This window comes from Zootoca vivipara, chromosome 1 (genome assembly GCF_963506605.1).
Source record: "Zootoca vivipara chromosome 1, rZooViv1.1, whole genome shotgun sequence".
Lineage (NCBI taxonomy): Eukaryota > Metazoa > Chordata > Lepidosauria > Squamata > Lacertidae > Zootoca > Zootoca vivipara.
In genome coordinates, this window is record NC_083276.1 from 87,722,898 (window position 1) to 87,739,041 (window position 16,144).

The window sequence follows — 16,144 nt, forward strand, 5'->3', positions numbered from 1 at the left end:
TTTTATGGTATATTTGTAAATTTCCTTGAGATGCATGCAAAAGGCAACTAATTAATTAAATCAATCAATTGCTCTCCTACAGTGCGTTATCTCCTGAGCCTGTTTAGCTTCACAGGAATCCACCCTCATCTGGCAGATGCAGAAACTGTGACATAATGAGATGAAAATTGGCCATCTTGTGCAGTGTAAATCAGTAGCAGCTAGATTAGTTAAAGATCATGCGGGATGAAATGGGTAATTCAAAATATCACACAATAAGCTTGCATTAATATCAATGGGTGGTATATTATTAAATGTGGTATCCAGTGGTGGACCTGAGCGGGAGGCAGTTTATGGTATGTTCCTCTCCTCTTCGAATCTCTTCCAGAGCAGGGATTTTTGTGTGTTTCAGCATGTGTGTATGTTACTGATAGTGTAGGAGGCTCCTGTAGGGAGAGCGAGGATCGTTGAAAATTGCCTCCCTCTCTCTTCCACTGATGGATATCTTTGTTGGAGGAATCCTCTGGGTGGTACAAGGAGACTTTGTATGTTTGCACTTTCTGTGTTGGCTGAATTAATGATGTCTCAATGTGTTTTTATTCCTGTCGCTCTTTGCTATGCTTAGTCTTTGCCTTGGGATTTATGGGAGGTAAGATTTCTATTAATATAGCTTTCAGTGCAATAAATTCTACCATGTGCTGCTTGGCATGTGTGAGTATTTCCTTCTGTCACTATCAAGCAAAGATGATTATTCTTGTCTTGACCTTCTGTTCCCATCCTCTTCAGCGCTGTGAACTAAAGTGGTGTGGTACAGTTGCAACCTCTTCTGCCCTGTCACGCTGAGTAGAAGTCTCCAACCCCTGTGCTTTGATATTGCATATTATTAATGGCATTGGCTGAAGCACAAACCTTCTTGCTGCGATAATTGTAGACCTTACTGCTACTTTTTACCGTGTCAAAAACCAAACCCCTGCATGCCATTTCCTACCTCTCAATTGTGTAGTATGCATACTTCTCAACTACAATCAAACAATTCCTTATTCTATACAGATATTTAGTATAATGCTGTGCTTGCTGATTTGCTGCCATGGTTCGCTAATAACAGAGATTGGAAATCTCTCCAGTACTGCTGGAGAAATGAGCCTTTCCTCCTTTCTTATTATGCTGCCAGATATTACCCTGGGATAAATCAGTTTAAAAAGAGGCCTGCCAATGGCTTGTAGTTTCCAGACTTTCTTCATAACATTTTGGGCATGTTGAGATACATAGCTTTGCTTGATCTCCACCTGCTAGCAAGTAACCTTTGTTCATTGCTTTTGTGCCTTTCTTGTTGTCTTGATTAATTCTGTATCTTCGCAGGAGGATACTTCTTACGTTCTAAGTTAAAATTTAAGTTTACTCATTTGGCTTACTTATATCTGTCATCAGATGTCTTTTGAGGTGCGATTGGCCTTTAAAAATAATTGGCCCACACTGGTTTCCCCTTGTAAATTCCTCACAATGGCCTTGTCTCAATGACCCCCTTGTCTCACTATTACTTCTTCCTAAGCATTTTCTCTGCTGCTTTCCCTCCTCCCTTTCCTCCTCATGTAAAGTTTTAGTGAATAGATTGTGACCTCAGGATAGGTAGTCATTAGATTTAGATCAACCACTCCAGAAAAATGGTGCAGTATGGAAACAAGCATCATATTTCTTCAAACAAATTTGTATGAATCTCCCCACTTTCCATTACTTTCCTTGCTATTTTTCCTCATTGAAAATATATATTATCACACAGCAGGGTTTAATTGGACCAAAACCTATAGCAGTCCAGTGATTAAAGAATTGCTAGCTCAATCACCAGATTATCTGATTTAAATCTAAACATCATTGAGTACTGCATTACCAAAACTTCAGTGTCGGGAAGTGCAAGTTGACTCATTTCATTCTGTATAAAAGCAACACAGAGAAGCTAGATAGCCCCCCAAATAAAGAAGTATGACTTAGTTAAAATTACTCAACAGAAGTTCTGGTTACTGATTCAGTAGCTTGCAGCCCTAGTTGAAAAGCTTATTAAGCCCCACAGAAGGCATTGTTGTTCAAAATGTACTGTCAATAAAGCCAACCATTAAAAACAGGAAGTGAGAAAAAGAATTGTAAGCTACTTGTGTGGGGTACTGTGGTCTGGCACCTTTCTGTGCAGTTGAGAGCGGCCCAGTCAGATGAGAGATTGCAGTGGACTCGCCATGTAGCTGTGCTTCAGCAACTGTGGTTGTTGAATGGAAAGCCAGTATGCTGTGGTCTCTCTTGCACAGTCATAGTGTATGTGCAACCACTCCAGAAAAATGGTGCAATGTGGAAACAAGCACCATATTTCTTCAAACAAATATGATCTACATTATGCCAGCTTTAGTTGTGATATAGGATGTTAAGTACCTACCCCAGGCACCCCCAAACTTCGGCCCTCCAGATGTTTTGGACTACAATTCCCATCTTCCCCGACCACTGGTCCTGTTAGCTAGGGATCATGGGATTTGTAGGCCAAAACATCTGGAGGGCCGCAGTTTAGGGATGCCTGACCTACCCTAAAGTAGATAGAGATTATGAACCACCAATGTTTTGCCTTCTCTCTGAACTGCAACATTTAACCTAAGATGTCTCCTGCAGTTATTTGCTCTGCTTGCTTTTGTGATATCCTTGTGTCATGCTGATGGCGTGCTTCTATAGTTATTGCTGAAACCATTATTGGCTGAACAATTCATTAATTTCAGATTCAAAATATAGATGTTTTTAAGTGGAACCGTTCTCCATGAAAGGTCATTTAATCCATGCTGATATTATCACTGTATGTAGTTTGCTTCTTATCAGGAACTACCTTTAAGTCTATCTAGCAGTGTTTTGTTGCTAGTTAAGCATTTGCCTAAAAATAAACACATTTAGTGGTCATTCCTTCTTCAAACCCCTGCTCCAACCCTCTGCCAGCAGTGGTTATTCCTTTAATATATTCTTTTAAGAACATAATCACTTCCTTCTGTGTTATGGAATTAAATCTACTGAGATGTTCAATTCAGTGACAAAATTCAAACTGTGGCCCCATTCCCATCTTCTGCAGCAGAGAAGGTGTCACTGAGACAGCACAGTGCTGCCTTTTTGGATTTGGCAGGGCACAGAAGCAGTGAGGGAGAAAGCAAGAGGTACTCAATGATGTAGGAGGGTTTTTTGGAAATATCCAGGGATGCCTTGACAAGGCTAAACCAGGACAGCATCCTCTGGAGAACGGTGCTGGCTGATGCTGGCTGGAATTTGCTGCCAAGAAGTGTGGTGGAGTCTCCTCCTTTGGAGGTCTTTAAGCAGAGGCTTGACAGACATATGTCAAGAATGCTTTGATGGTGTTTCCTGCTTGGCAGGGGGTTGGACTGGATGGCCCTTGTGGTCTCTTCCAACTCTATGATTCTGTGATTCCAGGGCAGTTCTACTCGCACTGCCTGTAACCATGGAAGCTCCTTCTGCACCCTACCAACCCACTCCACCCCAAGGTGAACTACCCTGGTCAATAAATGGAGGCACTTTTGCTAGACCATTGGCTGCAGGGGTAATGTTGACACCACCTTCCCCCCAGGATCCACCCAAAATTATGGTGCTTTTGATTCTTACCTGTCTGTTCAACAGTTCTATTTACCCTGGGATTATTTCATTGTCTACTCTTGTCTTACTTCTCACTGCACTCTTCTCATTTTTGTATCTTCATGTAACCATGCCTACTGCTATCTCCTCCCATCTCTGTTTCTCTCTCCTACCTCCTTCAAATTCCGCCCATCAGCCGGAAAAGACTCCATCTAGCAGCGTTCAATCTATGGATCAGTTTCCGGCCGATAATCCTAGCAATAGTGCGTTCGAGGTGGACTGGCCTGACCAGCCCACTGAGACTAAGATCAGCCAAGTAAGTGAAAGTATTTGAAGTGGTCATACGTTTGAAGTTGTCTTGTTCTGGCTGGAGTGCTCTCATACAAGCCTTACTCAGTTGTTATTCTTTGGAATGCATTAGGCCAGGGCGAATTTATGGCCTCTTGCACCCAGCACTCTTCCAAAGGAATTAGAATTTACCTATTCCCTAGGCACGATGGTAAAGCACATCTCCTTAATCGTTTATCTGGACTGGGGGGGGGGATAGTGTGATCTAGTGACTAAAAGTAATAGCTTGGCACGGAAATTCTGGAATTATTTTATCATTGGATTTAGGAATTGGTGAGCAGCCGTGTACCCACAATAGAGATGCATTGCACCCCTTGAGTTTTTAAAGTTGAATGTTCAGAAAACATTGGAGGAGGGTTCTCTGAGTGTTCAACTTAGTATTTGAAGGGTTCAATGCCAGCCAACTTAGTATTTGAAGGGTTCGTTTGCCTTGCCCCCAAGGAAAATGAATTACTGTGGGGAAGTCAGAATGGGTATCAGGTGGTCGGAGAGTGATGTAGAGAAACACTCTTTTATTTTCTTTTGGAATGTTTACTGCTAAAATGCCTAATAAAAATGCTTCCGGTTTCTTTACAAATGTATGTTTTAGCATTTTACGAGTTCCTCGTAAATCATGTCCCAATTTTTTTAAAATTTGGGGACAAGTCCACCACTTGTGGAAAGCGGTTCCTACGTTTTCTTTACACCTCCAACACTTATTACTATTGGTTTTTTTTATTAATTTAACTAATTTGGATGGGGTCATGTACCATTTGTAGGTCATTTTCATAAAGTTTTCTTTAATCAGATAACACGCTTTAAATTTTAAATCTTTCCCCCCCACAAATCTTTCCATTTTTCCATTTCAATTGGGTAGCTGAAATCTTGAGCCCACTTCACCATCACTCAAATAATAATAATCTATATGTTTTTGATAATGTCTTCCTATTATTTAATATTAATTCTTTTTCTAGGTCTGAGATCTTTGTATCAAATCCATTTGTTTTTAAATCTAATTTAAATATTTAATTTAGGTGGTAACATTGTAGCCAGTTCATCCCTGTCTAAGTTCTTCATATCCTTTAAGTTTTAATTGGTTATTTTCTTCTTCTAATATTTCTTTATAGGTGAGCCAATTAATTTCCATGTTTTTTCTTTTTCACTGCTATTGCCCCTACTGGAGACAAGCATCAAGGGTTTTTTGGGTTCCAATATTTTTTTATTTCTTCCTCATACTGTAAAAAGCGATCTCCTTATTATATGGTTATGGAATCCTCTGTGCATTTTAACTTTGTCATATCCAAGATAACCATGCCAGCCAAACCTATTGTCCTGGCTTTCAATGTCTAATATATTGGTATTTTTTTTTTTTAGTATTATCCATTCTTTGAGTCATACTAAACATGCAGCCTCATAAAATAATTTAAGGTCTGGCAGCGCAAACCCTCCTCTGTCTTTTACTTCCGTTAACAGTTTAAACTTAATCCTTTGCTTTTTGCCCTGCCATATAAATCTAAACAGGTCTAGGGGCAACTTCACCTTCTGTTGCATCCCTCTCTCTTTCATCTTGCTGCTTGTCTGTTTTAAGATAGCAGGAGCACAGAGTATGACCTGACACTGAGTGCGCTAGTCCAGAAGTCTTTCTAGCACTGTTTTGTTGCTAGTTAAGCATTTGCCATTGAGAGAGGGTATACTGTAGATCCAGCTCTATGTTTTGTACAACAGCAAAACAAGCTACCCTGGATGGGATTGTGTAACTCACCCACACCAAAAGACAATTCAATGAGACTTCGTTGAGCATTGTGCTGAGGGTATGTGTAGGGAATGAATATTCAATTGCACATCTGCATCAGTTGTGCACACAGAGGTTTACTCTACATGTTGATTTCCCATGCTATTTCCTCCTGAAGAGAGCCAGGGGTTGTGGATTGTGATAGATATTGTGACATGAAAGACCCATATATTGGTGGGATGGGAAAGCTATTTTAGAATATATGAATATTTTCAATATTCAAATATATTTAAAAGCAGAATCAAAGAGCCTGATATAAATGTAACAGATGCAGATATGGGCTGCCATAACTCAGAGAATCTGCTTTGCATGCAGAAGGTCTCAGATTCAATTCCCAGCATCTCCACCTAGACCAGTCAGGGTACACAATACTGAGCTGGATGGCTTCCTATATTCTGATATTTTCTCCAGCAAGGTGTTTGATCCAAAGACACAAAGAAGAGACAGGGGTTTTTTAATCTTTATAATATGACTTTTACAACAAAATAAGTTATACGGTTAGAGTCCAAATAAAAGGACATGAATATTTTATGACATATAAGAAATTACCCCAAACGTTATAAAATAAGATAAACCAAAATATCAGGTCAGCTTGTTAAGTCCATACTCCAATTCACCTCACAGTTTCAGGCTTTAATTTAGCTCACTATATAGATCATATTTTTATATCTATATTTATATCTATATATACAGTATCTACATATTTATCTGCCTGTCTGTATATATTTATACATATATATATTTATACATACATATACATATTTTCTGACTTGAAAGCCACAGCTTAAAAACAAACACATTAAGTGGCCATTCCTTCTTTAAAACCCTGCTCCCACCCTCTGCCAGCAATGGTAATTCCATATATAGGACGTAATCACTTCCTTCTGTGTTATGGAATTAAATCTACTGAGATGTTAAATTCAGTGACAAAATTCAAACTGTGGCCCCATTCCCATCTTCTGCAGCAAAGAAGGTGTCACTGAGACAGCACAGCACTGCCTTTTTGGATTTGGCAGAGCATAGAAGCAGTGAGGGAGAAAGCAAGAGGTACTTAATGGTGTAGGAGGGTTTTTTTGGAAATATCCAGGGATGCCTTGACAAGGCTAAACCAGGACAGCATCATCTGGAGAACGGTGCTGGCTGATGCTTGGCACTGGCAGTCTTGCAGGGCAGTTCTACTTGCACTGCCTGTAACCATGGAAGCTCCTTCTGCACCCTACCAACCCACTCCACCCCAAGGTGAACTACCCTGGTCAATAAATGGAGGCACTTTTGCCAGACCATTGGCTGCAGGGGTAATGTTGACACCACCTCCCCCCCCCGGATCCACCCAAAATTATGGCGCATTTGATTCTTACCTGTCTGTTCAACAGTTCTATTTACCCTGGGATTATTTCATTGTCTACTCTTGTCTTACTTCTCACTGCACTCTTCTCATTTTTGTATCTTCATGTAACCATGCCTACTGCTATCTCCTCCCATCTCTGTTTCTCTCTCCTACCTCCTTCAAATTCCGCCCATCAGCCGGAAAAGACTCCATCTAGCAGCGTTCAATCTATGGATCAGTTTCCGGCCGATAATCCTAGCAATAGTGCGTTCGAGGTGGACTGGCCTGACCAGCCCACTGAGACTAAGATCAGCCAAGTAAGTGAAAGTATTTGAAGTGGTCATACGTTTGAAGTTGTATTGTTCTGGCTGGAGTGCTCTCATACAAGCCTTACTCAGTTGTTATTCTTTGGAATGCATTAGGCCGGGGCAAATTTATGGCCTCTTGCACCCAGCACTCTTCCAAAGGAATTAGAATTTACCCATTTCCTAAGAATGATAGTAAAGCAGGATATAAATAATAAATTATTATAATATTATTAATGAGAAGGGGCAGGCAAGCAGAGGCTACAACCTCCCCTCCATCCAATCAAAGGCTTACCCAATGCCTACTCACCACTCTGATAATTTTATTCGCTTTCTGTTTTTAATTTAGGGAAGTTTTTTTAATATCTGATGTTTTATTGTGTTTTAATAGTCTGTTTGGGAGCCGCCCAGAGTGGCTGCGACAACCCAGTCAGATGGGCGGCATATAAATAATAGAATCATTATTAAGTTCAACAATTACTAATTTGTTCTAGAGAGATTTTCCTGCTATAAGTGTCAAATAAAGCAAGGCTTGCGATGTCCTGCTGCATGTGGGATGGGAGTGAGGGGAAGATCGTGAGAATTTTACCTAGGCATCATTTATCCTGCATTGCTGAGTTTCCTTGTTGTCAGAATGCATACTGGTTCCTTGTTTTAATGGAGTGCGGCCCAAAATTGTTTATACGAAGTGTGGAATATGTGTGTATTCTTTGGTATGATTCTTTTGAAGTCATTGGAATAAGCTGGTGTGCTTTTAGCGAGATTTCATTTTCTGCACACTGACAATAATGTTTATGCAAAATTAGAGCATTTATCACATAGCAAGTTTCATTCCTCCCCTACAAGGAAAAAAGACTGCATTTTCTGGGGCTTGGTAGTCTAGAAAAAAGAAAATTAATGGGGAACATTTTGCAAGGTGTGGAGAAGCAGGATAGAGAGTTCTCTCTCTCTCTCTCTCTCTCTCTCTCTCTCTCTCTCTCTCTCATATCATACTTGGGATAACTTGATGATGTTGATGGGCAGAAGCCTTGGGACAGGTGGAAAATTAACAATACAAATTATTATTATTATTAAATACTTATTCATATAAAACACCATTTATTTGAGAAACCAATCAATTAAGACTAGTCCTTGATTGCTATATGTAACCTCCAGGTTTAGAGGTAGTGTATCTCTGAATATTAGCTACTGGGGAGCAACACTGGGAGGGGGCTAGGACCTGAATATAGGCTTCCCATATTGGCTAATGGGAAACAGGATGCCGACTAGATGGACCACTGGTCAGATCCAGGAGGGCTTTTCATATAGAAGCTAAACAGAAATAGTTGCAGTTTCAATGTAAAATAATAGTGATTACTAAAAAGGTTTTGGAATGCCCTTTTAATACTAGACTCTCTCAGTCTTGTGCATCAGAGGATGTCTATCCTGCATCATGTTGACTTTGTGTAGCATGTGGCTTTGTATGAGCACTTACAAAGTGTCCGTGTCTTCTTTGCTCCTATATATTCTAGTTCAATATACAGCCAGTTCCATTACCTTTGTGCCAGTTCCATTGTAGTGTTTCAACAAGAAGACTCTATAATGACTTCTCTGAAGAGGCCTATTAGGAATAGTGCCATCTTGGACAATGGCTAGTCAAGTTGTTTAGTGCAGAGATCCATACTGGAAACCTTTTGAGAGCAGTGCTTGAATGTGATTTTACTTATCCTAACTTGCCAATATGTAAGTTTCAATCAATGGTGGCAAGTGGTACCATAGATGTTCTTAAAGCCCTTGTAGACTAAAAGGAAATGTGATGAGTGTTCATTCATACACTGGGAGATAGAATGGGCAGCTTTGATGATGTGCATAATATTCCTTTCTGCATTACCTTATCCCCCCTTGTGCCACTGCCATTTCCCGCATACTCCACTATGTAGATAAATAATATACATTTGGGTCAGCATGAAAATGACAAGCCCAGAAGAAAGCCTTATCTATTTCACTAATGGCTAGTGGTTTTTATATTATTATTATTATTATTATTATGCTTAAAAGAATAATCATTATTGTGTATACCCCCATCGGTTTGCATATTTTATTCTTCTGAAGAAAAGAAATGTTGGTAACATCAACAAAGATTTCCCCGATCTTCTTAGTTTCCCCAGAGATGTGGGGAAGGGGGCAGCCATGGTGTGGCTGCCCGAAGTCATGGAAAAAAAGGAGGAAGGAAAAAATGTACTTCAGTTGCAAAGCTTCTGTTCATAGATAAAAGGGGGGGGGGAAGGCAGGAAGACAGAAATATGATTTGTATATCCACCATCCTTCAAGGCAATCATTTTTTGAAACTTCATGTAAATGCATTGAAAACTGCACTTCTATATTTAACAAATGAATGCAAATGGTAGGAGAGAAGCTAAAAAGCACTTTAAATAGCATTTTGGAACTGTTCACCTCAGTAGGTGAACCTTTCAGCAAATCGGGTCCTCTGTTCCATAGGCTCTGTTATCAATCTTTTTTCTGGTTTTAATCTCTGATAAATGTTTCTTAGGCTGCATTCACGTGGCAGTTTATTTTGTTTTCCTGACATCTTCCTAACATAATTTCTGCATTATATTGCAGCTTTCACACAACGTTAAAGACACTTCCAGAAACAGAGCGGAATGTAGCGTGAGTTTAGTGCTCATTTCTGCGTTATTTGCAAATGGATTTTTCTTCTTCTAGAAATGAGTGCTAAACTTGTGTTATAGTCTGCTTTATTTCTGGAAACGGTTTTTTATGTCACCTGAAAGTTAAAATATATGGCAGAAATTAACAGGGAAACACGGGGAAAATATAATAAACTGCTGCGTGAATGCAGCCTTTCTGTAAGATTGAGATGCATGTAATTCCTATTGATTAGCTGCTGAGAGGTAGGAAATTGGATGGGTTCTCACTAGTCTCTTCTTCGGTGGCCAGGTGGTGGCAGTCTTTGATAGCACAGATTCTCACTATATGCTGCTAACTCTGCACAGCCTTATGTGGTATAATTGATCAGCAGGCTGTATGCCATCTTCATATCTGATCTGATGGTCTATTATTTTAACTGCTGCTGACTTAGAACAGGGAACTTGGTGACCAGTTGACCCTGGTCCAAAAGACAGCTTCTGTTGTTCTTTGTTTTATAAGGGTCTGCTGTTATTAGGAAGCACACTGCCAGATTTCATCAGACTTTCCTTTCCTAGTCCTGCAAGCAGGAATTTTGTCAGCCACATTCAGATGTTTTACTCAAGGTGAAGTGCGTCTGTTTTTGAAGCTATGCAACTATGAAGAGATACAGCAGTTTTTCACAGCGATAAAAGAAACGGTAGAAGCTATGCAGTCATGCGGAAAATAGAACCTTCTGGGCACACTGTTGGCTTATGCGGCAAAAGGCAGGGTCAGCATTGGAAAACTTGAGAACATGAGGTTGTTTTCAAATGTGAGGTTTTTAAATAGCTCTTGCCTCAAGCCGCATTGTAATGCAAATGCAAAACCTTCAATAGCTGGAGCATTTTTATAACCCAAGTTAACGCAAATAGTGCAGGAAACACCTCAAAGGTGTTTCACTCATGAAAAATATCTGAGATGGGCGAGATTGACCCACATAGCGCAACCACAAAGACTTAATCAGCAGCTAACTCGATGAGCTCCAGGCTACATTCCAGCCCAGGGTCATTTGCTCTTCCTCAAAGTGATGCAGCTTAGATCTGTGCCAACACATGAACTTGGGATACCCAACAGTGCGGATGCTGCAGTCCAGCTAAGGACTCAAACTCCGCTCAGCACTGAGCTGCAGATGCTCAAAATTCTGGCAAGTCCTAAAGGTGTGGCAGGTCATGGTCTCCTGGGCATGCTGGGGTTCCAGGAGTTTAACTAGCTTTTGTGTTGCAGCCCACAGAAGCCGCTCCTGCTGGTGCTGAGGCAGCTGGCAAAGAAGCAGCAGCAGCTGGAGCTGAAGCAGCTAAAACCGAAACTGACTCAGGATCTGCCTCAGTAAGACCATAGGCAAAGGAGAGGGGTGGCGGCGGTGGGATCTCTTTCTCCCATGTTGCTGGCACACAATATATACGTAATCACTGTTTCACTTAACTCAGTCAGATGGGAACCCGTCAAAGCGACACTGTTGTAGCTTCTGTTCTTCACGTAGTACAGAATCCTTGATGGAGGGACCCAATTTGCTGGCTTGTGACTGTTGAACAAAGCCCTTTAATTATCTATAGGTGGTCTTCCAGAATAAAAACCTTCCCTTTGATGCAAACAGCTAAGCTTGTAGCTGCAGCACTTGCAAGTGGTCTGAGTCAGAAAGAATATCTCCACTGTTCTCCCCCAGTCCCAGTTAATCACCACCCTGGCTCTTTCATGTGGTCCAACAGCCTTTGTTGCTCTGACAGATCCCTCCAGGCAAATCACGAAGGCTAAAAGCACAGAACCCTTTCTCATTTTCCCTCCCTAAGTTTTAATTCCACTTTCTCACCATGTCTGGCTCTGCTAAGAAATTTGGCCAGAGGCATCAAATTTGTTGCTCTTACAAGGTCACTGAGTTGTTAGTTCTTGTGCATGAAAACGATGCTGATGACGTAGAGGTCACAGGCCACCAAGAAGAAGACAGGTAGCAATTTCAGATCAAGGATTTTTTTTTTGGGGGGGGGAGATTTAGAAGAACTTCTGCCTCTTACTATGAACCTATATCTCCTCTCACCCTTGTGACAGACACCTGCTGTGTGTTCCATAATCTTTATACCACCCTGATTTTCCCTCATAATATTTGCCACTGTCTTTGATTCCCTTTTAAAAATTCCCATCCTGTCATGAGTCATTCTCTTAATCTTAATGACTACTCTGGGCCATAAATTGTAACATCCACGTGGTGGTGGAAAAACACACAACACATTGGCATTAAATTTTTGAATAATGGATTCGTGTCTAGCTATTATTTTGGGGTGAACCAGTTTAGTGCAGTGGGGTCTCATTTTGCCAAGTGCCTTGTTTCAAGTGTTCCTTGTTGTGTCTTCTTTGCCTCCCTTCACTGCTATGCTTAGAGCTCTCTGCCTGCTGTAGTTGTGGAGACCTTCCCAGCCACAGTCAATGGAACAGTTGAAAGTGGAGCTGCTTCCGAAAGGGCTGACATGCCACCAGGTTTCCTCTTTAAGGTGAGTGTGAGGAAGAATGTTTACCTCAGCCGGGCACACATTCCACACTGATGTGCATTAAAATGAATTTGTGTTTCCTTGTCAGTTAAGAGTAAGGGCAAGCCAAAGGGAAGAGACCGCATCAAGCATCATTTAGTACATCGGGAGACCTTGTGCATGCTGCTTGGGTGGCTTCCGACAAGTTAGGATCTGTTGTTTTCTCAATGTTAGTTAAAAACTTAGCCTTCTAAATAGTAGCAAAGACGACTGTCACAAAAGATACATGAGCTGGACCATTTCTGCCCCCTTATAATTCAAGCGCTGTCCCGGGCATCTCTTTTTCGGACTTATTTGTCGGAATAACCAAAAGAAAACAACCAGTTGTGTCTCCCCTCCTTTATACCCTTCGGAGAAAATCATCCTACGATAGAGCTTCTCTGGTTCAAATTTATTTTATTTTGATTTATTAAATGTCTATAATGTCATTCGTTTAAGGATCACAGTGGGGTTTACAATATAAAAACACAGAAATACATAACATATTAGCAAACAAAACAATAACTTTGCAGGGCAAGAGGAGGTGGGATAATGGATAGATAATCATGTTCTCACTTGTTGGTTTGGGTAAAAGTGGGCAGGAGCTGCATGCCTCACCCCTTCTTCATGAAATGGAGCAAGCTCTCTCCCTTCACTGGAGTCATTATTTCTTTGCAGGCACAAGCCATGCATGACTATGCAGCCACGGACAGTGATGAGCTACAACTGAAGGCTGGAGATGTTGTCCTGGTGATTCCATTTGACAACCCAGAGGAGCAGGTAAGGAGAGTATGTAGGATATATCATCTTCTTTTTTGCTTCACACACCCAGTGTCATATAGTATGTATAACACTGGATCTGAACCAGAAATACCTTGTCTGAAAATCCTGTTCTCCTGTGTGTGTGGCCTTCAAACAGCCAGCAGATGAATGGAGATGATGTCTTGCAAAAGCAGAATCTCTGAAGTAACTGTCTGCTTGATTCTTTGAAATGATTAGTATAGAGCAGGCGTGGCCAACCTGCCACCCACAAGCCAGATGAAGCCTACAAAGCTGTCTGAAGGGCCCTGCTAGTTCCTTACAAAGGCACCTCTTCCTTACTTTTCAAACATCTCCTTTCACTCTGATTGGCTCCAATCAGCACAAAGGGTGAGAAGACTTCTTCTCAGTGGCTAAATCATGTTGTGATTGGGTGGCTCCTGGGTGCTGGAGAGTGGGACCCTGCTGCAGAAATAGTAGTGGGTCTTCAATCCCCCGCAACTCTATGTGCCTCTTGTGTGTCACCATCGCTAGCAGATCAGAGTGCTCTGGAAACCGGAAGCATTCAGTCCTGTTTCCTGAGTGCCTTATGCAAACAATGGACATTTTCTTATGCAAGGCCTCAATATCCTTTAGATACTCTTGATGCAAGAGCCACTTTATACCTCATGAGTGGAAATGACCAAGATGTAATCATATTCAGTTTTTCATAATAACAGCTTCCTAGGAGATGCCATTGTGTTGAGACAGACAGACAGACAGAGAGAGAGAGAGAGAGAGAGAGAGAGAGAGAGAGTGTTTTATTTTGTTCATAGACAAGCTCTCTTCCTAAAGTGATAATGGATCAGGAATATCTCTTCTTAGCAAATAGCACCTTTAAAAAGAAATGTATTCTCTATTGTAGTTAGCTCCTAAGTGACTCTAGAGCAGGCGTGGGGAACTAGATTCAGGCAGCAGGCTGGATCCCTAATTCCCCCATCCCCTGTGAGTCAACCTTGACAGGTGGGCAGGACCTTACATGTGCAGCTAAGTACCTTCATCTTCAGATAAGGCTTGAATTTTTCAAATGCAAATTTCAAAACAGGCCAAAAACCAAAATCAGTGGAGCTTAGGAAACATAATGGATCATATTAAGCTCTGCTGTTCTGCTCACGCAACAGACTTTTGTTTGAACACTCCTTGTGCACCATTGAGTCTACTCCAGAGAATTATGGGAACCTTCAGAGCAGATTTTGGGTGCTCCTAGAGGGAAAAGGAAGTCCTGTTGCATGAGCAGAACTCTGCTTGCACAGCATTGGATGCAGCCCAATGTATCCAGAAACAATAACAGAATCTTATAGCGCCTTAAAGACTAGCAAATGTATCATGCTGTTACCTTTCATGACCTAGAGTTCACTTCTTCAGATGCATGGAGTGTTGTCCTCAGCTGACAGGTATATATACCCATGAGGAGGAAAATTGAAAAGTTCAGTGAAAGCTCAAATGTATGCAAAAGAAGCACAGTGATTCTTCAGAACCACAATAATAGATGACAACAAATTTATCACCAATAAATAACTGATTGCCTGATTTGCTCAAGGTTGTGATCAGTGACCTAAGAGTCCTAGGCTGCCCTCCTGCTTGTTTTTCACTCTGTGCAAACCTTTTGTCTGCCTTTCCCTTTCTCTCCCTGGCAGGATGAAGGATGGCTGATGGGTGTGAAAGAATCCGATTGGCTTCAGCACAAAGAACTTGACCAATGCCGAGGAGTTTTCCCAGAGAATTTCACTGAGCGGGTGCAGTGAGGTCCTGAGGCTTTCTAGGTGGCTTCTCTGCATTGAGAAAGCAGAGGTGTTTCCTCTCCCCCTCTTGCCCTGGGGAAAGTCTAAAAGTAATAGAGAGATTTTAAAGGAAGAGAAGCCTAAAGGTTGGATTCTTCACAGAAAACAAGCTTTTAGAAGTACATTGAATTCAAAGTGTTGTTATCAAATATATAGGTAATAAAGAAAGACAGGTTGAAAAACAACAACAACTTTTCCCCCCTTTTAATTTGAACAGTGTTGGTGTTCAGGAGGTTTGCCACCAAAGTGGCTGCGTCATTTTGCGTGCGTTGGACTTAGGGTAACTCCAGCATCATAAGCCTCAAAATACTAACTGCCCCATTACTCTGAAATGACATATTCTTAAGTTTACCTTGTGGGAAGGTGCAGTCAACCTGTCTTGTGTCTGAGGCTGCTTATATGGCGTCCCCTAGATTTCAGACCCTGCACATTATTCACACCTGCTGCCATAAATAAGCCCAATGCCTGTCATGCTGTTGAAAAGAAATATTTAGTGTACAGTGTTCACAAATTATGATTATATATGTGTGTTTGCGTGCGTGCGCGTGTTTGTTCATGCTGGGGGGGGATGCAACAAGAACTGTGATTTTCTACATTTAATGCAAACAAAATTACCTGCAGATGCACATCAGAATCAAAAAGGAGGAAGTGGCGCCTGATCCAAAGCTCCTTCAAATACGTGTTTTGATACAGTATATTGGCACTTCCTTTTCTTTGTCCTTTAAAAAAGATACTGTAAAAGTGTAAACATGACTTCATTTGATTATTATTATTATTATTATTATTATTATTATTATTATTATTATTAAAAAACCAATCTGTTGCTGTTTTGTTAAACTGATTTTGGAATGGGCATCTAAAATCATTTTACTGCATTTGAAAGGCTAGGGTGGAGAGAGAGAGAGCGCGCAGTAAAATACTAAGATGGGGAAAAACATTTACAGTTTTTGTTACTTCCATATTTTGGAGAACTCTGCAGGCAACCGGATGTCCCCCCCCCCCCCCAATTCATTTGTTTTATCTCATCTGCAGTTTGTGAATAGCCTGAACAGCTTGAACTTAGACGT

At 41.0% G+C, this 16,144-nt stretch overlaps 1 protein-coding gene across 12 annotated transcripts in view; it reads left to right on the forward strand.

Moving 5' to 3' along the window:
• Window positions 1-15,861, forward strand: part of BIN1 (bridging integrator 1) — a 118,725-nt gene extending 102,864 nt beyond the window's left edge. For 5 of the 12 annotated variants that reach the window (XM_035128395.2, XM_060278544.1, XM_035128444.2 and 2 more), the window contains 6 exons: window positions 3,779-3,898; window positions 7,226-7,345; window positions 11,225-11,326; window positions 12,373-12,483; window positions 13,177-13,287; window positions 14,934-15,861. In XM_035128395.2, coding sequence (XP_034984286.1) covers window positions 3,779-3,898; window positions 7,226-7,345; window positions 11,225-11,326; window positions 12,373-12,483; window positions 13,177-13,287; window positions 14,934-15,041 — 672 coding nt within the window. In that variant the 3' untranslated portion in view covers window positions 15,042-15,861. The remainder of the gene's footprint in view (window positions 1-3,778; window positions 3,899-7,225; window positions 7,346-11,224; window positions 11,327-12,372; window positions 12,484-13,176; window positions 13,288-14,933) is intronic. The other 7 variants (XM_035128454.2, XM_035128464.2, XM_035128472.2 and 4 more) reach the window with 3 other exon arrangements.
• Window positions 15,862-16,144: the final 283 nt, after the last annotated feature.